The sequence below is a fragment of the Phaethon aethereus genome, assembly GCF_964289735.1.
Source record: "Phaethon aethereus genome assembly, chromosome: 1".
NCBI classification, from domain to species: Eukaryota; Metazoa; Chordata; class Aves; order Phaethontiformes; family Phaethontidae; genus Phaethon; species Phaethon aethereus.
Genome location: NC_138575.1, coordinates 85,402,758 through 85,422,935, shown reverse-complemented (window position 1 = coordinate 85,422,935; position 20,178 = coordinate 85,402,758). Strand labels below are relative to the sequence as shown.

General features: G+C 45.4%; 2 protein-coding genes across 2 annotated transcripts; one reads left to right on the top strand and one right to left on the bottom strand.

Annotated features, from left to right (window-relative positions):
• Nucleotides 1-4,240: 4,240 nt before the first annotated feature.
• On the bottom strand, nucleotides 4,241-9,624 carry NECAP1 (NECAP endocytosis associated 1; the record flags this gene model as incomplete). The annotated part of the gene is made up of 8 exons (XM_082014337.1): nucleotides 4,241-4,514; nucleotides 4,632-4,725; nucleotides 6,661-6,847; nucleotides 6,930-7,038; nucleotides 7,408-7,489; nucleotides 7,900-8,004; nucleotides 8,143-8,243; nucleotides 9,527-9,624. 8 exons carry the CDS (start codon nucleotides 9,622-9,624, stop codon nucleotides 4,466-4,468), a joined length of 825 nt encoding a protein of 274 aa, XP_081870463.1. The 3' UTR covers nucleotides 4,241-4,465.
• Nucleotides 9,625-16,826: 7,202 nt separating this feature from the next.
• C3AR1 (complement C3a receptor 1) lies at nucleotides 16,827-18,956 on the top strand (the record flags this gene model as incomplete). The annotated part of the gene is given in 3 exon segments (XM_082007992.1): nucleotides 16,827-16,886; nucleotides 16,890-16,915; nucleotides 17,831-18,956. Coding segments are annotated over 3 exon segments (1,212 nt in total).
• Nucleotides 18,957-20,178: the final 1,222 nt, after the last annotated feature.

Below are 20,178 nucleotides of genomic sequence, written 5' to 3'. Positions count from 1 at the left end.
ACCACCTACCAAACCCCTGTGCCAGATGTCTCACCAGACACTGCTGGCCCACTGCAGGACCCACCTCACCAGAGCCAAGCACAGAAGCTTTGTTAAAGCTAGCGAGTTTATGCCTGCAATTCATATTGTTTGTATTGGCTGAAGTAGGAAGTTACTGCATGGCTGTGAGACAGGATTTTTAAGTCACAGACCATAGAACCGAATTAATGGGGAAAGGGGGGGGAAACGTTCAGGTACAGCTCTTTCAAAAGAGACAACAATAAACAGACAAAACTGGGATCTTTTCTTTGGCACTTGTTTCTTGACTCTTTTTACATGCTAGTGCCTGTCTCCCATTTAGCAGGAACTTTCCCCTCCCTTTGACCATTGTCCCTCTCAGACTGAGGGCAGCTCTTCCCAGCTGCCTAAGGAAACCAGCTGATCCATTATATAGAACATAATAAATGGTCAGGAGATATTGCTCACTTTGATCTGCTGATCCACATTAAGGGCCTGGCCTTAATCCTTTACCTAGAGAATGTTATTGTCTGCAACATCAGAGACTGTAGGTCTCCAGCAACCTGCATACAGGCTTCTGCTACATTAGAAGAAACCACTGGCAACAGAAAGTGCAGGAAGAGATAGGAGGATTCAGCCAGGCCAGCCACAGAGCCAAGTCATTTCACCAGTAACTTACCATCACAGCCAACTTCTCCCACTGGGGACGGAAAGATTGTTCCTGATGGTCTCCAAGAAGGGGGAAAGGATTTACACAAGACGCATTAAGGTGTTGCATTCTAGCAGGCCTCACTGTGAGGAAAGACCTGGGGACTGCAGAGATATCCAGAGAGGACTAAGCCCTGCCTCATGAGCTGCTTCCCAGTCCTCTATGGTTCTCTGTGCACAAACAGGAATATATCCCAGCACCTCCCTTAGGTACACCTCACCTCATAATCCTCCTACTCTGGAGAAATACCCTCTTAAGCTATTCAACCCTTTTTGCTGCAAGTACCTACTGAAAAGTCAGAGAAGCTTCACCATAGCTCATGGACAAGACCCTTCACCTTCTGCCTGGCCAGGACCTACACAACATATCCATCCTATTCATCAAAACAGGGCAACAGCTTTGCTCCTAGATCTGAAGAAATGTAGAGATTTTTTTTTTGGCCATCACAGATACTAGAATATTTTACAATGACACCAGCATTTACTGGTGTCATTCAAACAGTTGACTTCAAAGGTTAAGACTTCTTTAAGCAAGCCACGAGACTTCTGTCGTACTTTCAACACAACCATATGCAGAGCTTTGGCAGAGGAACACCAAGCAAATATGGCTGTGCAAGAAGAGACAGCTGTGAGCAGGCTCCATACAACATCAGGGCCCTGAACATATTCTCCATCTTCTGGGGAACTGGCTGCCTGGATAAATAAGTTCAGCTTATATAATATAGGTGTCTGGCTTCGAGAAGCCCCAGCAAGGTTTGCCTGTGAGTGTTATCGCAGCTAAGGTTCTCACCCTTGATCCCTGCCTGAGAGAGTGCAGCCATGCCTATGCCTGGCCATGCACCCTGCTGATCTAAATCCTCACCCTGACCTACTCTGATCTTTCTGCTTAGGTACTGTGGGACTATTCTTTCACTGGCAAGGCCACTCCCCCTGCCTGCCTTGCTGTGATTCAGCTTCCAGCTTTCTCTACCTTTCAGAGCAGCCTGTGCTTGCTGCTCCCTGACAAAGGGCCCACTCAGCTCACCTTGCTCATCTCAGCAGTCAGAGGCTGCTTCCCATTTACAAGCGTGGCAAAAATCTCTTCTGAAAACATCTGCAGGTGTAGAAGCTTCTTAATGTCTGAAATACTAAATGGCAGGGCAACTAAGTTTTCTCACTTGCTAGTTTTATCCTCAAGCATCACACACACCTACAGTCAGGCCTGTTTCCATGTTGGATTTTTTTTTTTTTTTTTTACCCCATTTGGAGCAGCCATAGGTCATTTTTGTGTCCTTCTTCCATGGTCCTACTTCTTTGCCTAGACAGAGCATGAACTCATTCACTCCTAAAGCTGCTCTTGTCCAGTCTGCAGGCCATAATGCATTTGCAGATGGGTAAGTATGCTACTGGGATCTTGCTGGAGACATAAAGACCTTCAGTTGGCAGGCCTTCCAAAGCAACAACGATTTGACAATTTAGAAAACTCATGACATAATTTTCCCCAATATTACTTGTTTAATTACCATTTGCACCAGTACATCTTATGCTTTATATACATATATCTTTAATTTTTACTTCTTCAGCTTTTCAAATACATAATATATTATCTCCAGTATACTAACTAAGACAATACAGAAGAGGCTCCTAGTTAGTTGTTAATTGTTGCCGTGAACTTCCTTGGTTTGGGGAACTGATACATAGTTGAAATGATAGGACCTCACAATGATTTGAGCAAAAAAAGAAAAAGAAAACAAAAAGCCAACCAGCAGAGTCCATGACTTCGCTAGCAGATTATAGCCACCCACAAATTCAGAGAAGGCAGGGAGTTTAAGTACAATGAGACTGCAGGAGTGACTATGAAGGCAGGGGAGGGGTGGCAGGGGGAACACCAAGAGAGCAAGGGGATCAGGATTAAATAACTAATTAAAATACATCCAAGGGCAGTCTGGTCTCCACTTCCACAAGTGGAACTGCAGCAGCTTTAAAGCTATTTTCAAGAATTTTGCTTCCCAGAGGGATAGTCTAAGTAAAACTTTGTCTCCAAAATGCCCTCAGTGTAGTGAGAAGACAAAAAGGACCAGAGATCTTTGCAACTACAAGGCTTACACAGCTAACTACTCTCTTTTAAAAGCCTCACCAGGAAATCTTTGCCCAAAGGGGAAAAATTTACTTGCACAGGTGTGCTAGCAGAGCATATCACAGTTACAAATGTGCTGCTGCTGGCTGAGTATTCAAAACAGGAAGAAGCCTTCCAGTGAAATACCAAAACCCCAGTGTTCTAGCAGCTGTAGAATAGTCACTCAGACCACCTTCCCAGCTAGTGTTTTGGCATATCAGCTAGCATGGAGGGTAGCTAGCCCTGTGAGGTTTCCAGCCTGCCCACAGGCTTTACCCAGAGTAATCAGCAGACTTACACCCCAGATCACATCCATAGCTGCTGAGGAATAGTATCCAGATCAAAGGGCCTCAGGAAACTCTCCCAAAAACAGCAGAAGAGAGTAAGGACTTTCTACCCCCTTCTAATGGCTCAAACCCCACCAGAAATAGAGGGGGTTTGTGACACATTAAAAATAAAAAAAAAATCCAAGTTACAATAACCAGCTCACATCCCTAGAAAGTAAGCCTCGGAAGAAAAACCACAAAGAACACAGGAGAATTTCACTGCCACAGTTCTCAAGATTGGGCCTACTTACATTTCTTGCCCAAATGATAAGTGTGAGCTGAAGAGGTGAAAGAGACCATCCCTTCACCAGAGAATAATCCACTGTCCCGCCATAGTTCTTACTGTGGCATGGATATGCAATAATTTTAACACAGTACCAAGTCACAATACAAGGCCAGGGCTCAGGATAGTGATGCAGGAATGTGAAATGCTCAGTGGTGGGATTACCTGGTTGTCATCTAGTGCAAGTAACTACCAAATTATAAAAACAGGCTTTTTTTTTTTTAAACGCTATTTCCAGTTAAAACAGCTCAGTGACAATGAGGCCTTTGCATGGGGCAGGAGGAAGAAAGTGAAAATGAGCGAAGTTCCTCCAGTGAACCTGCAAGCCAAACACGAAGCCTCAAGATGGGGTGCCCACCTGGAGCTACAGCACAATGGCAGCAGGTCTACTCAAGGACCTGCATGACTCCTCCCACAAAAGCACAGGAATATCCAGCACTATCAAGAATTGCACCAAAGAGAGGAAGAGTAGTGCAAGTGTGTGCATGGGGAGGTTCACTCCTCACCACAGACGTAATTAATCAAAGAGGGTTTTGTGTTGAGATAAGACCTATATCCTTACAGCTTCCATTTACAAACTGCAGCCAAATGCAGCTGCTCTCAGCACTGCAGGCCATGCTGCAGAGACTTGAGTCACTATTGAAAGCAGCCGCAAAAACCAACAGCCTAATCAGAGAAAATTTAAAGGACAAGGAACTCAGAGGCACCAACCCAGCCTCCTCCTGTACCCACCTTCAGGATTGCTTTCCCTGTACAGAAAGACAGAGCAAAAGAGCTATGATGTACCACATAGCAGCCAAGTGGGTGGAAGAGGTGAGGCTACCTCTCTCCTCCTTGCCCATCTTGTGAGGGGTATGGTCTTTTTACGTTCAGTGATTTCACTGTGGGATCAAAAATAGTGAGTTTTGACTGAAGTGAAGATCTGGTTTAAAAAGGAAGGATTGTCCCAAAATGTTTCTGATTGAAGACTAGAGAGGTTTGTGTCCCCTCTGATCCCACTTGGTGCCTCTAGAGCCTCTTGGTCATCAGTTTGTCCCATTCCACTGCTTTGACCATTCAGAACTGGACCCAGTTGGACTGTTGAGGAGTCTGATTAGGAACAGCACTGAAATAAAGAAAAGAGAATCAAAGGAGCAGATCTAATAAGACTTCTTAACTTATGGCTCTTCCAGTGCCCATCAGGACACTATCCTTCTGTGCAGTCCCCTTCACCACAGTTTACCTGGATGCAGTGCTGAAGTCTCCCCAGAGGTCTGTGGTAGCTGATGCTGGTGACTTGGATGCAGATGCAGGAGCATCTAAGTCTAACAGAATATCTAAGGCAGAATAAAAAAAAAAAAAAAAAAAGGAACATAAAAATTCAAGCTAATCTTGAAGAAAAGCCCACAGGCATTTAAACTGTCACCTTACACAAACCAGTGGATGCAGGGGCAGAGAATCTTTGAAGGGACTCCAGCTCTCCCTCCAGAAGAAGGAAGTTAGAGTTCAAGGATTTTATTATAACAGCAGTTCCTTTTGTTGAATGTGCACTGAGCCTCCAGCTCCTACTCAGGGGTACATCATCTTAAAGTCAGTCTCCACGTAGCATACCAACTGGCAAATTTGTGACATTGTGACATATTACCTCTCCCAATAGAAATAAGGCTCAGACTCAGCCCAAGCTCAGCAATCGTTAACAGTTGCCAAGCAGGCATCACTTTAACACTACAAATCACACACTGGAGCCCAGCCCTACTCAGAAGCTTGCGGTTTCTTCTCATTTTGATCTGTGTACAGCATTGCTAAAGTCTCTGCCTTCACAATCGTATCATCAGCTCTCCAGACACCTCTGTACGGTCACATTAAAAGTGTGTACAGCATCCAGAAGACGGCAGCAACCTCTTTGTTATAGAATCACAGAATGGTTTGAGGCCTTCAAAGATCATCTAGTCCAACCCCCCTGCAATGAGCAGGGACATCTTCAACTGGATCAGGTTGCCCAGACCCCCATCCAATTCAGCCTTGAACACTTCCAGTGATGGGACATCCACAGCTTCTCTGGGCAACTTGTTCCAGTGTTTAATTGACCTCATTGTGAAAAATTTCTACCTTATATCTAGTCTAAATCTACCATCTTTCAGTTTAAAACCATTGCCCCTTATGCTATTCCTACAGGCTCTGGTAAAAAGTCTTTCTCCACCTTTCTTATAAGCCTCCTTTGTCTATTAAAATAAGGTCTCCCCAGAGCCTTCTCTTCTCCAGGCTGAACAACCCCAACTCTCTCAGACTTTCTTCATAGGAGAGATGCTCCATTCCCCTAATCATTTTTGTGGCCCTCCTCTGGACCCGCTCCAACAGGTCCATGTCTTTCCCGTGCTGAGGGCTCCAGAGCTGAACGCAGGGATCCAGGTGGGGTCTCACCAGAGCAGAGTAGAGGAGCAGAATCACTTCCCTCAACCTGCTGGCCACGCTGCTTTTGATGTGGCCCAGGATACAGTTGGCCTTCCGGGCTGCGAGTGCGCATTGCTGGCTCATATCCAATTTTTCAACCACCAGTACCCCCGAGTCCTTGTCTGCAGGGCTGCTCTCAATATATTCATCCCCCAGTCTGTACTGATACCAGGGGTTGCCCCACCACAGGTGCAGGACCTTGAACTTGGCCTTGTTAAACTTCATATGTATATGTATGAAGTTCAACATATATTTTTATGTTTTATTATTTTTACATATAAATAATATTTTATATAAAATTATATACATATTTTTAAAATAACCCACTATACCCACAAGTCCACTATAGTTTGCACCTCCTCTCTGCCTATTCAAAGACACTCAAGAAGTGCTTTTCCTGCATCTTTCAACAACAACCACAGATCTAGCTATACTTTTCTGTGCAAAGCAAGTGACTGTGTAGTGCTTTTCTGGACACCCTACACAGCTCTGCCAGTTTCCCTAAGGCACACAAGTTCAGAAAAATCCAACTACTTAAATTTCATACCCACCTTCCCCAGATCATTTTGACCAAGTTGCTTGGTTTCTCCTTTTGCAAGGACAGGAGCTACAACGCTGTCCTCCTTCCAAGGAGAACAAGCAGGTATTGTTAAACAAGCATGGAGATCCTCAGGTCAAAAAGAGCAAAGCTCTCAGGACACATCATATCTCACAGGGTACTGTCGACAGTAGTTTGAACACTCGTTTCTTGACGCAGGTCTCAGTCCTCTCTATGCGCCTACTAGTGTCTGACAGACTGTTTGCTCTATGCTAATGTTTACCTGCATTGCTCACATTACTGGATTTCAGCACAGGTGGCGGCGTGACATGGTTGGCAATGGCTGTGGAAGAAGGGGGAGGTATAGGAGGGACTGCAATTTTGCCTCCTGGTGGGGGTGGCAGCAGGCTTAGACCACCTGATCCAGACACACGGGGCTTGGCTGGTCCTCCTTTCTTTGTTGTCATGTTCTGTATAAAAAGAAAGGACAAGTGAGGAAGAGTCTCCATTGGTATATCTGTAAAAAGAAGCAGGGTAAAGTGGGCTGCTTACCCCAATGTTCAGTTTGATGGTCTGCCCTTCCTTAAACCCTAAGTCTAATTTGGGACGTGTGTCAGCTTCCTGGGACTCCTTGGAGATCTCAGTCTCCTGCTTCACCCACCTAAAAGGAAGAGAGGAAGACATAAGATCCTGTGGCAAAGGGGAACCCCACCAAAGAACTACCTTGCCTTGTCTGACCAGCTACTTCCTACTCCCAGGGTAGTACAGCAAAAAGCTGGGACCACTACAAACCCAAAAGACTAAGACTGCACCTGCAGCATCACAGGACCTAAGCTTAAGACTTACAGATCTGATCCTGCAGGACTCTCAGCTTGCATGACGGTTGGCAGCACACTTAAGTGTCCCTGACGGAGCCAGCGCAGGGCTTCGCAAGCATCCCAAGGAAGCCTGTACTAAATGAACATGCACCACGACCCACTATGTTCTACAGGCCAGAGGAAAAACAGAATTCCAGAAAAGCACAACTCACTTGAAGTGATCCTGCAAAGAGACGTTGAAGTCAAAGGCATCACCACGATCCGTGAAGCCAATGCCTATAAAAGCACTTCGTCCTAGCAAGGAGACAGGAGTCGTCATTGGAGATGCCCTGCAAATGGGCCCTTGTGCTCATTCACTTCAAAATCCTTCTGCTTTCTGCTAAACCACTCTGTACTACCTCCCCCTGACACATCTGCAGCTGGACACCGGCACCTCACAGCTCTTCATTGTTCCTAGTCTTCAGGATGCACCCTTCTTCCCATGTGGTGCTCTCAGAAACTGAATGTTCGCCCCCAGCCCCTGGGCTCCACACAATGTGGAGAACCATTCTCTATTAACCTTGCCTTCCTACCCTTCCAGGCACACTACCCAGCCTTTTCAGCATTCCCAACACCGTTTCAATCCACCTGGCATACACCCAGCTCCATCAGGCTAAGTCTCCTCCACCCCTAGCACTTGGCATATACATGACCCCTCAACCCACCAGTCCCATCCTGAATTCGAATGACAAAATAGCGGCTGGAATCGGTCACAGTCTCCACTGCAATGCCAGGGTATTGATCTATAGGAGCCTGGGCGAAGAGTTCTCCTGTAGACAAAGAACTGGGTGTTAAGGAGAGCAATCTCTTCCATGGCCAGGGCTGCCATGCACAGCCCTGAGCAGGCTTAGAAGCACAGGCTCATGAGCAGCATCATATTTGCAGTGTTGCCAAGCCACAACCCTTACCTGAAACTTTATCCTCCAGTTTTATGTATGCAGTTTTGCCTTTGGAGGTGACACGAAGCCGCCCCGTCCAGTCCGGATGGTCCAGTTTCCAGTCAGATGCCCTGAAAAGAAAAGCAACAGTTCACTGACCATACATCAACCCCTCCACTTCTGCCCCACCATCTTAACAGAAGTCTCTGCTCCCAAACCTTCAACACATGCAGCTGCCTTATTCCACTTCTCTCCCCAAGCAATACATGAGGTCTCAGCTCCTCTCTGTTGCTGCCAGTCAACACTCGACACATATGGCTCTGACTCGTCTCTCTTTCCACTGGGTAAAGGGAAATAGACACAGTCCAGAGAACATCAACTGTCTTTACCTTTCTAAGCTTGCAGAAGAAAGGTTCTTGAAACCCAGAAGCTCAATTGGAACAGTAAACCCAAAAGTGACTAATAAGTGATTTGTCAGCATCAGGAAGACCCCCAAAATTAATTAATAGCATGCTGAAAATCCACTCCATTATTCTACCCTGTTCATGGAAAATAATATAAAAGTACCTCTGAATCTAGAGGCAGCTAACTTACACTAGGTAAAACATCATACACACAGCCATCTTGACTAGCCCACCAAACTCTTTGCTACAGTTGTGAAGGGGAAAAGAAGGGGTGGGGAGGAGAGGAAAAAAACCAATGTATAGGATTCTAGAACTGGAAAAATACACCTATGGCAAGGCACACCATTCACAGTAGCAACAGTCTGCCAAGTTCAGAAAGTAAGACCAACACCCATCAATGCTTCAGAACACAACCCATTTCTCCAGCAAGTCTCTGGGCACAGCTTACAAAAGTCACACTCCACTGGTTTCAGCTAAAGAGAAAGAAGGCATTTCTAACTCCTGGCCCTGCAACCTCTTCCTAAGAATCATGCTGAACTCCTTCTGGCTTCCTCCCTACTACTGTGAGAGCCAATAGGCCAAATCCAATGTGCCATGATACCACATCAGACTCACATCCGAGGGAATGGGGCAAACTGAGAGCAGAGGTCAGCTCTGCATGGAAGAGCGAGTAGCTCAGGTGCCCTCATTACCTGCACGTGATTAACAGAGCAGCCCCTGCTCCTCCACAGCATGGAGCAAAGGCTCGTGCTTTTAGGCACAGACCACCTCCAAGAGGTGACTCAAGCTGGTAACATCCCCCGAAGCTGCAGCCGGTGGGGCCTAAGGCCTCAGGGCACAGGCTTTATTTGCTTGCGGCCGCAGGCCACGGCCTCCCAAAGCCCCGCTCGGGGCGAGGACGCCCCTTTCCGGGCCCGGGCCCGGGCCCAGCCCCTGGCGGCCCTGCCCGCCCAGGGCCGCCAGGGGCCGGGCCGGGCCAGGGCGACCCCAGGCACCAGACGCTCCCTCACCTGTACCCGCGGTTGGACGTGCGCGGCGGGATGCGGTAAACGTTTACATCGGGCTTCACGCAGAGGACAGACTCATACTCCAGCTCAGCCGCCGCCATCTCTGCTGCGAAACCCAACAGCCCGGCAAAGAGCGAGGCGTGGAAGCCTAATAGGAGGGGGCGCTTCCGACCGCCATCTTTGATGAGGGCAGACGCCGCCTAGGAGTGCTGGGGCGGCCGGGCGCGAATCTAGCTACGTCAATAGGCGTGGAGGAAGGCATCTTGGATCCTGGCAGCAAAGCGCGGGGGTGGGGAGGTGGCCATCTTGGGGCCGGTCTGACACTGCAGCGGGGACTGGCGCCATCTTGGACCCTGGCAGTTCCCCCATATGGCCTGGCACAGCCATGTTTGCTTCGGGCTGAGGAAGTAGTGCTGGGCGCCATGCTGGACCCGGGCGCAGCCATACCGGCAGCGGGCAGAGCAGGGCAGGCTAACGAGCCCCCGGTGAGGCCCGGTGCTGGGGGGCCTCTGAGCTGCCGGCCTACCGCCCGCGGGCTCCGCACCACGGTGGCACCCAGCAAAAGGCGCCGATGTCACGCCGAGAGCTGGGAAGCCAGGACTGGGCGGTGCCAACACATGGGGCAGGGTTTTGTGCCGCCACATGAATGGGGGGCGGGGGGGGAGCTTGTGGATCTCTGCGTGCCCTCGGCAGTGGGCCTGGGTGCTTCTCCCCAGCGTGGATTTCTTTCCTGCAGCCTTGGGTCAAAGCTTGGGTTTTAAGTGAAAAAGGATTTTCGTGTGGCGCGTGGTGCTGGGATCAGGAAGCTTTTAGTAAAACAGCAAACCAAAGAGAAAACGCAGCACAAACCATTACAAGTTTTGCAGCTAGAAGTGATGAAAATGCCTGCTATATAAAGGTTAGTTTCAGGAGTGTGACTTCCCAGAGATGTGGCCAAAATAAGTGTGTAGATACTAGTTTAGTTATCAAATAAGAGAAGGGTTAGTAGCATTTAAACTGCTGTTTTTGTAATAGTCAGTGACTTCACGGTGAAGACTGGTGTTGGAGGTGCACTGCTATGCAGTAGCCTGTGGCTGAGTCTCTAAAAGTACTAAATGTTTGCTCTGAAAACTGGAAGAAAAGGCGTAAAAAAACTTACGAACAAAGTTATGTTTGTCCACAGAGCCAGGGGTGGGCATAGCACAGGCTAATTGTGTTAAGAAGTAATTTAAACTGTCAATGGAAGACAGTCAGCACAGTTTCTTGCTGAGAGTAAAGCAAAAAGTGAATGAAACGGCAGTAAGTTTGAGGAATTTTTTTTTTTTTTGCCAGTAGGGAATAGTGTTAGTTAATGCAGTGAGAGCTGAAACGGTATCTGGAAATTTGTTCCTTGCTGTTTCCAGAGATAAGTGGAACACACTAGTAATGAACCTCATTCATAGCAGTCAAACCAGCTCTCCTAGAGTCATAGAATCATTACATTGGAAAGGACCTCTAAGATCATAGAGTCCAACTGTCAACCCAAGACCATCAAGCCCACTAAACCATGTCCCGAAGTGCCACATCTACACATTTTTTGAACGGCTCCAGTGATGGTGACTCTGCCACTTCCCTGGGCAGCCAATGCTTGACCACTCTCTCAGTAAAGAAATTTTTCATAATATCCAATCTGAACCTCCCCTGGCGCAGCTTGAGGCCATTTCCTCTTGTCCTATTGCTAGTTACTTGACCCTGTCTCCCACAGCATTCTAGGGAAGCTGGTGGCTCATGGCTTAGACAGGTGTATTCTTCACTGGGTGAAAAAGCAAAGATGGCCAAGCCCAGAGAGTTGTGGTGAACGGAGTTAAATCCAGCTGGTGGCCGGTCACAAGTGGTGTTCCCCAGGGCTCAGTTTTGGGGCCAGTCTTGTTTAATATCTTTATCAATGATCTGGATGAGGGGGTTGAGTTCTCCCTCAGTAAGTTTGCAGATGAGACCAAACTGGGTGGGAGTGTTGATCTGATTCTATGATTCTATGAAATGCGCAGCTTCCTTCTCCCCTTCCCCTCTGCCAGCTTGTTCTCCCTCCCTGCAGCAGGAGGGAGGGACTGACAGGCTCTGCTTTATGGCAGATCTTGATGCCCCAGGGAGCAGAGGCCCACCCCCTGCTGTGTGGCTTCCCTGCCAGGCTGCACACTGGGGCGGACAGATACCTGCCCAGCAAGAGAAATTTGAACCCTTTCATGCAGCCTGCACAGGAACTAGTAGGAAGGCATGGAGCCGATGCTTAATGCAGATATGTGCCATGCTCTAAAAGGCGGCTCCACCTCCCAGCTTGCAGTATGGCAGTGTTATGTTGCTTGCCAAACTGCCAGAGTTAAGGCAAAGAGACTAATGAGAAGTAAACCTTGGAGAAGAACAGAGCTACTTAAAGAAAGTCTATAAACCAGTACAGAATTACACTTTCCTAGTATACCAGCCTAGCAATATGTAGTGTGAGGGCTTTGTGGGCCAGGGGTTTGGTGTGCATTTGTTAGACTTAGTGCATTTTATAGACCTTGCTTCTATGGATTAATCAAATTACTTTTTTTGAACTTATTTATACTTCTGGTTACCTATATCATCCCTGGAGCCATGAATCTAATTGTGCAATACAAAAAAGTGTAATTTTTTGTTTACAAAATTCTACCTGATCATTTAATTTGATACCTCCTAGTTCTTGTGCTGTAAGAATTTGTATGTCACCTTCTCCATGGGTCTCTCATACTGCCACTTAGATGTCTCTTTCCCAAGGTGAAGTATTCTTGTCTCTTTAGCTTGCCCACCAAAAGAAGCCATTCTGAGCCATGGCTGCCTAGTCATCACTTTCTGTATAACTTCTAATTCTATAATTGTTTTTAAGATCAAGGATCACCACAGCGTTCAGTATTCAAGAAGAATACTTCCCGTGATATTAACCTTTTGAATAGCATTGCGTGTTGACATGATTTTTCATAGAACTTCCTGCAGTGAATGCTAACTTTTTTGCTTGAATGGTAATAACTTATCTAGAGTACATTACTCTGTATGTATACGTATGTTTGCTTTTCCAAATTCAATAATTCACATTAGCAATATTAAATTTCACCCGCCTTTCTATTGTGCAGTCATTCAGTATGCCACAATCCTCCTACAGTTCTTCTAGAATGAGAGCATCTAAGATAAGAGAGTGGCAAAGGGCCAACTTTTATAAGGCATGTAAAAAAAGATGCACAAGCAGCACCAGGACAACAGGAGTACATCTCCCTTTCAATTCCATTAAGACTGAACCAGCAGAAAACATAACATTCTCCTATCTTTTTTAAACAAGCATCTCTGGACCAAGAAAATACAAAGCACTGCCAATAGTAGCTAACGTTTTTTAATTATTTTTTTAAAGGATTAAGCAGTGAGGCTAAAATATTGAAGGAGAACATATTTAAAAGCAGACTATGAAAGCAGTGGAGGATCCATATTCCTCCCACACAGAAATCTTCAATGAAGATATCCAAGGGATAGCAGAAATCTTGGAACTCCACAATGTTCAATCATAAGAGGTGTGCAAATAAAAAGGTATACACAAGTAGGGTAAAATGCACAGTTCATGCCAATCATCTGTAGGTAGCCTGATAATAAACCACGCAAAAAATCATTTGGGCTTTTGCTTTGCTTTTTGCTTTGCTTAGTTAAGAAAAAAAATGGGGCATTGTCCAGTAATGTACTTAACGGATGGTCCCAATGTTTGGAATTTTCCTTCTCTGCACAGAAGGTACAGGGGAAACCAGTCTTACAGAATGATTTATTAGATGACTTAAAGGTTAATCCCAAGATGAGCATTTTTACAAAACAGTCCAAACATTATTTCAAATGGTACTTCCTTCACTGAAAATGCCCTGGCAAAACATCTAACCTGAACACTGTTCCCAGTACTGAGAACCTGTTACTGTGAAGAGCTAGTTTTTAATTATGTATGATCTATGTATGTACCAGTTTTGCCAAGCTTTGTCTCTGCCTGGTGTCCAAAGCTTGTGCTTGCCTGAGCTTACTTAGCACTGTACAAAAATACCTTGGGGTCATTCAGTGGATTTTCTAAAGAGGAATACCAGTGCAGGGCAACCTTGCAGATACTTGACGTTACTAGAGAGTCCCTATAAAACTAAGTGCACGGTTGTGACAATGAAAACAAAGCATATAGCAAAGACTGGCCACCAGACAGCAGTATGCTTTCTAGAGAAACAGTTGTGCTAGTTATGGCTAAGCTTTATAGGGAGAGTTTTGGACAGGTTTTTTAGGAAAATGGGTTTGCCATATACACAAGGAACATTCATGGTCTGTGAAAAATCATAGCTATCTAGTCACTCCACCTGCAGAGAAATGAATGGGAGATCTGAGAGGGGCTGCAAAGCTTTGTAGAACTGCAGAAGAAGTAGTAGAAATAAGAAATACAAGTGGAATTCTCAGTTCTTGCCAGTGCTTTGGAGACAACCTGCATACTCTTGCACGAGAGAGGCTTTTGTAAATATACTGATTTAGAAATGTATGTGGCTGTAACTATTTAGTAACTGATAGACTGGTGTGATTTTGTAATAATGTACCTGAAACGGCACTATAAATGGTAACTTGCATTAAGGTTTTAGCCAACTTGTTGTGGTGGCCAGTTGAGTCTATACACCAAGATCACCTTCAATATGAACATCCTCATAGACAAGCTGATGGAGTATGGGCTAAATAAGTGGACAATGAAGTGGACTGAATAGTGGCTGAACTGCTGTGTTCAGAGGGTGGTGATCAGAATAACTAAGTCCAGCTGGAGACCAGTCGCTGGTGGTGTCCGGCTGTGGTTGACACTGGTCCCAGTACTGTGTAACTCTTCATTAATGACCTGGATGATGAAGCAACATGCACCCTGAACAAGTTTGCAGATGATTGAAAACTGGTAGGAGTGGCTGATGCACCAGGTTTCTCTGTCAGAGGAACCTGGACATGCTGGAGAACTGGGCAGACAGGAACCTCATGAAGTTCAACAAGAAGTACAAAGTCCTGCACCTGGGGAGGAACAATCCCATGCACTAATAAATGCTGGGGGCTGACCACCTGGAAGGCAGCTTTGCAGAGAATGATGATGTTGTGGTCTTGGTGGACAAAAAGCTGAACATAAGCTAGCAGTGCATCCTCACAGCAAAGAATGCCCATAGCTGTCAGGGCTAGATTAGGAGTGTTGCCAGCAGGTCAAGGGAAGTGATCCTTCCCCTCTACTCAGCACTGATGAGGCCACATCTAGAGTGCTGGGTCCAGTTCTGGGCTCCCTAGTGGTAGAGAGACATGGACATAGTGGAATGAAACTGGTGGAGAGCCACTAAGGTAATTAAGAGACTGGTACAACTGTCATGCAAGGAGAGGCTGAGAGAGCTGGGACTGTTCAGCCTGGAGAAGAGAAGGGTTGGGGGGATCTTATCTATGAGAGTGGTTAATGTAGATGGAGACAGACTCTTCGCAGTGGTGACAGGACAAGAGGCAATGGGCACAAACTGAAACACAGGAAATTCCATCTGAACACAGTAAAACAGTTTTTTACTGTGAGGGTGGTTAACACTGGAACAGGTTCCCTGGAGAGTTTGTGGAGTCTATGGAGATACTCAAACCCCACCGGACATAGTCCTGGGCAATCTTCTCTAGCTGACCCTGCTTTGAGCAGTGGGGTTGGGCTAGACAGTTGCCAGACAGTCTTCTAACTTCAACTATTCAGTGATTCTGTGAATTAGAGCCTTTCTAAGCCAACTCAGTCTGTTTATGATGAGGGGAAGAGAGAGATCCAGAAGAAAAGAAAATAATGCAGTGTGGTGATTTGGGATTACCATCAAAGCTGCAAGTCAAAGGTCTGGTCTGATCTCAGTAACTATTTTATGAAAGTAACAAAAATGTATTTTTTCCATCCTTGCACCATCTCCTTTGAGTGTCTACATCATTAGGCCCTTTATGCTGAGGTGCAAAACACTTCACTAGTCAAACTGCTTAAAAGGTTTGTAGATCTGGAAACCTATATAGAGAGATACTACATCATCTCATCACTGTCCAGGGTGAGCTGCCTGGACTAAAGATAAAGTGCTTACTGTGTCAAAGTTGCCTGCAGGGAAGAGGTTTTAACTGGGAGTATCAGAGCTGGCCATCTGGTGGAGAAGGACCTTCTTGCAAAGGACAGTTTGACTAGAGCTAGCAAGTCATATGGTGGTGAAAAGGCTGTGCATCCCTTGGCCAACAGGAGCCAATAGGAGTACCCTTCTGTCAACACTTTCTGTCTGGGTCTGAGTCGTCCCCCAGGAAAGCTGGCAGCTGAGAATAAGGTGCAGCTAGAGGAATTTTCCTGGCAGGCTGCTGTCAGCCTGTCCAGCCTTGGGGGTACAGCCCAGCCTTGGCCTGCCTTCCTGTTTCTGGTTTCATGGGTTTTATGTTGGAGGCAGCCTTCTTGTGTTTCACAGAGACATGCTCAGGACCAGAACTCTGCTCTCCATCCTCGTTCATTTTTCAGACCAAAACCAAAATACTGAGGCTGATTCATGTATGTCTGGACTTTGTCATTTCTGCAAGCAGTCTTGATTTCCCAAATTGAGAGGGGTGAAGGGGAACCTTATTGTTGCACTTTGGAAATGCCTTGCCCTAGATGTCTTTTCTTTTTATAGTGTTGCTACATTTTGTCCTGTCAGCACTTCAGTTAACCACTTCTGACTTGTCATCAGTTGAGTTCCTTCTTTAAAAAACAAAAAAAAACCCCAAACCCCCAAAACTTTAAATACCCAAAAAGGTCAAAAATCATATTAAAATCCCTTTGATATGACCCGTTACGGTTTGCTGAGTTCTGTATTTGGTGAACTAAGCTGTCTCAAGCTGGGGCAGAGATCTGGATTGATAAGAATCCCAGAAATGGGCTTAGCTAAGTGAATGTGCTGATCTGATTAAAACGTGGAAGTGGCTACAAGACACCAGATGAGACACCTGATGGTGGCATGGCAGGGTTTGGAATTATGAATTACATCAAGCAAATGTCAGCGTTATGCCAACAGGCAAGACATCTGATTCAGTTGTCTTATGGAAACTATAGTAAAGGATATGCCTGGGCCTATGATTCCCTTGCTTTCTGTTATTCTTTGACTCAGGGCATTGTATTATTTTGACAAAGTTGGGACAGCTTCTTTTGGTTTGACTGTTTGTTTATTTTATCAGTAGATCGTATCTAAAACTTCAAATATGAGTCATTCTAAGCCTTTCCATCAGGGTGAAAGAACATAGTTGGCACACACATGCGCATAGAGGAAAAAAGCAGTTCCTAAAAATGTCATGTGAGTTTCTTTTTTCACTCACTCCTGAAACAGGACTGATGGTTCTTGCTCCCTGACACATCAAAATATCTGCTTCACTTGGGTAGGTATAATAAGCTGCAGAATTCTGCTTTCCTCTTCAACTTGCAATTTCTTACACTTTACTCCTGAAGACCTCTCTCCCTCTGCCAGTTCCCGCTTCCACCCTCATAACCACATAGCAGCCCTTTTAGCACTCTTGGAAACATAATGTGGATGGTATCTTCATATTGATTCATCCTTCAGTTTGCTTTGGAGTAGGATTTGTATGACTATCTTTACATCATTCCTTGATTCTCTATCCTCTTTGTGCCCTCTTCTGTAGCTATATGGGGAGGCAGCAAGATTCAGCCCTTGCAGCACTGTTTTCCAATTGTCCCTGTAAAAGTCACTTCTGCATGTATCAGCAAGATCACAAAAAAATGGAACAAACTTGTTAGAATTTTGTTAACCCCCAGCTGCCTTCTTTCATAGCTTTGCTTGCAAGTCACTCTCACCTAAAAGCCTCTTAGAAATTGTTACCAAAAAGTGGTAAATTACAATGTTTGATACAACTGTTCTTCTGGTGAAGAGGTTCTAACACTTATGCATTGCTCCATGTTTAGACTATACGTTATGCAAGAGAGAGATTGATGATCTGGATTTTTTTTTGTTAATAATATTGATATTTAGTCCTGCATACCACAGTCCCTGACTGGCATTTAAGTACTGGCATAATAGAGGTTAAAATACAATCAGTCTGGGTTGTCTTATTCACGTCTCCTCAGTTGCTTCTGCAGGCTGTGTTTAGGTCTTACGTATGCAGTTTTCTTGCGTTCTTGTAATGCTTTTGGGGACCTTTCAGCAACACAACTGTCTTCATGGATTCAGCAAGGGTTTAGTTAACAGGGATTTTATAAACAATTCTATCAATGCCTAATGGATTAAGATCAGGCTCTTTTCCTCAGAATTGCCTACTAATTTGCTTTCTTTTTTATAGCTACAGAATGCCTCAACTCCTGGGTAATAGCAGTTCACATGAACAGGTTGCTGCATATTATGCGTCAGAATCCATTGTCTCCATTGCTATCTTCATCATCATTTTCATCATAGGTATTCCAGGAAATGGCTTGGTGATCTGGGTAGCTGGTCTGAAAATGAAAAGGTCTGTGAACATTGTCTGGTTCCTAAACCTTGCTGTGGCTGACTTCATGTGCTGCTTGTCCTTGCCATTCTCAATTGTTCACCTGGCCCTCCATGAACACTGGCCATATGGCTGGTTCCTCTGCAAAGTCATTCCATCAGTCATAATCTTCGCCATGTTTGCTAGCGTCTTCCTGCTCATGGCCATCAGCATTGACCGGTGCCTCCTTGTGATGAAACCTGTCTGGTGTCAAAATCATCGAACAGTGAAATTTATATCACTAATATGCAGTGGCATTTGGATCCTGGCCTTCATTTTCTGTTGTCCTGTCTTTTACTACCGTAAGACTAGTGCTCATGATGACAAAACTGAGTGTGGATATGACTTTGGAGATGACGAAATGCTAGATTATATGGATGGTTCTGTAAATGAGTTACTGGAAAAATACTCACCTTTAGCCTACAACGGTAATGACTCATGGGGAAATTTCTATGAAGGTGATTATTCTGTATCCCTTGCATTAGTGGTAATAAACATCACTAGGGCTGTCTTTGGCTTTATACTCCCCTTTGGCATAATGGCAGTTTGCTATGCCCTTATTGCTTTCAGAATGTATAGGAATCAGTTTCACAAGCCACGCATCAGGATGCTGCGAACAGTTGTGCTCATGGTAGCTGCGTTCTTCATCTGCTGGGCTCCATACCATGTAGTTGGGATTCTGTCCCTTGTACCTACTCTTGGAACAGGACTGACGGAGTCATTGATCCTATGGGATCACCTCTCTACAGCACTTGCATATGCCAACAGCTGCATCAACCCCCTGCTCTATGTTTTTGTGGGACGGGACTTCAGGGCAAAGGCACGGCAATCAGTGCAAGGAATCTTGGAAGGTGCCTTTGCTGAGGAACCAACACGCTCGATCCCGTACTCCCTTGACAAAAGCAAGACTTCAACAGAGAAGGACGTTAGCAGCACTGTGTAATGCAGGACTTCCGACCACCACTGTAGAAAGAGTGCGCTATGGCCCTCACATCACTCTCCACTTAACAGCTTTCTTTTCTCTAACACGCTTGATTAATCTGCAGATCCACACACAGGGCACTGAGGTGGTTCAGATCAGAACAGTTAACCCCCTTTATATCCTACTCTAGAGAGATGGAAAATTAGAATTACCAAGAGTAATAATCTGAGGGAAGAGTCTGGTAAAGGAGACAGAGTACTTTAACCTTTAAAGAAGAAGGCAGGCTTGCAGAATGATTTGTGGTGGGATCATGTAGTTTAACCACTGAATTCCTAGATGAGAATGCCTAGTTATTTGCATATGTCTATGTTCTACATCTCCTGTCTCTGATAAACTGCAGATGAAACTGACTTTGATCTCTCTCCTTGGAATCTGTCATCCCATCTTTCGTCTCCTTTGACTATACTTGGGTTCTGAGGGTTTTTTTTTTTCCCTGAAGATTTACCTAGAGGATAGTGCTACATTTTCTTATAGCAGTGCCCCAGTCAGCTGCACTGAACTGACTTTCATGGCCTGGTAGATGCCCAAGATATTTCTTTGTCCTGGCAAATACATCACTGTACAGAAATAACTGGTCCAATGCACATGCTGTAGCTATGTTCATTAGCACGCACTCACTCACTGTCTCCCCAACACTCCCTCCACCACCAGAGTCCCAATTCTTCCTTTTAAGAAGTAGCCCAAAACTATCCAAATGCATTTTAAGATGGCACACCAGCAGAATTTGAGCAACTGGTCATTGATGAACAAAATTAGGTGCCTGCTGGACTATCAGACATTTGGTAAAACCTTGGAATTGAGAAGTGAGAACCTCTAGTCTGACCCCAAGAAGATAGGACACAGTCATGTCTTGCGCTCTACAAAAGAGGTGTGCTTCTCATGGAAGCATGAGTGTGCTCCTCATCTTTCTGGTAGAGGAAAATAAAAATTTTGTCCAGTCAGGCTATTTAGGGGTGTTTCCAAAGCTCGAATGTTCCCTGCTCCTGAAAAGCAGAAGTATGCTTACTAGGTACTCTTAAGGAAGTGGTTTAAAATCTGCTTTTTGTGTTAGTCTTTCCATAGTCTTTTGCACTGGTGAGGCCACACCTCAAATCCTGTGTTCAGTTTTGGGCCCCTCACTACAAGAAGGACGTTGAGGTGCTCAAGTGAGTCCAAAGAAGGGCAACAAAGCTGGTGAAAAGTC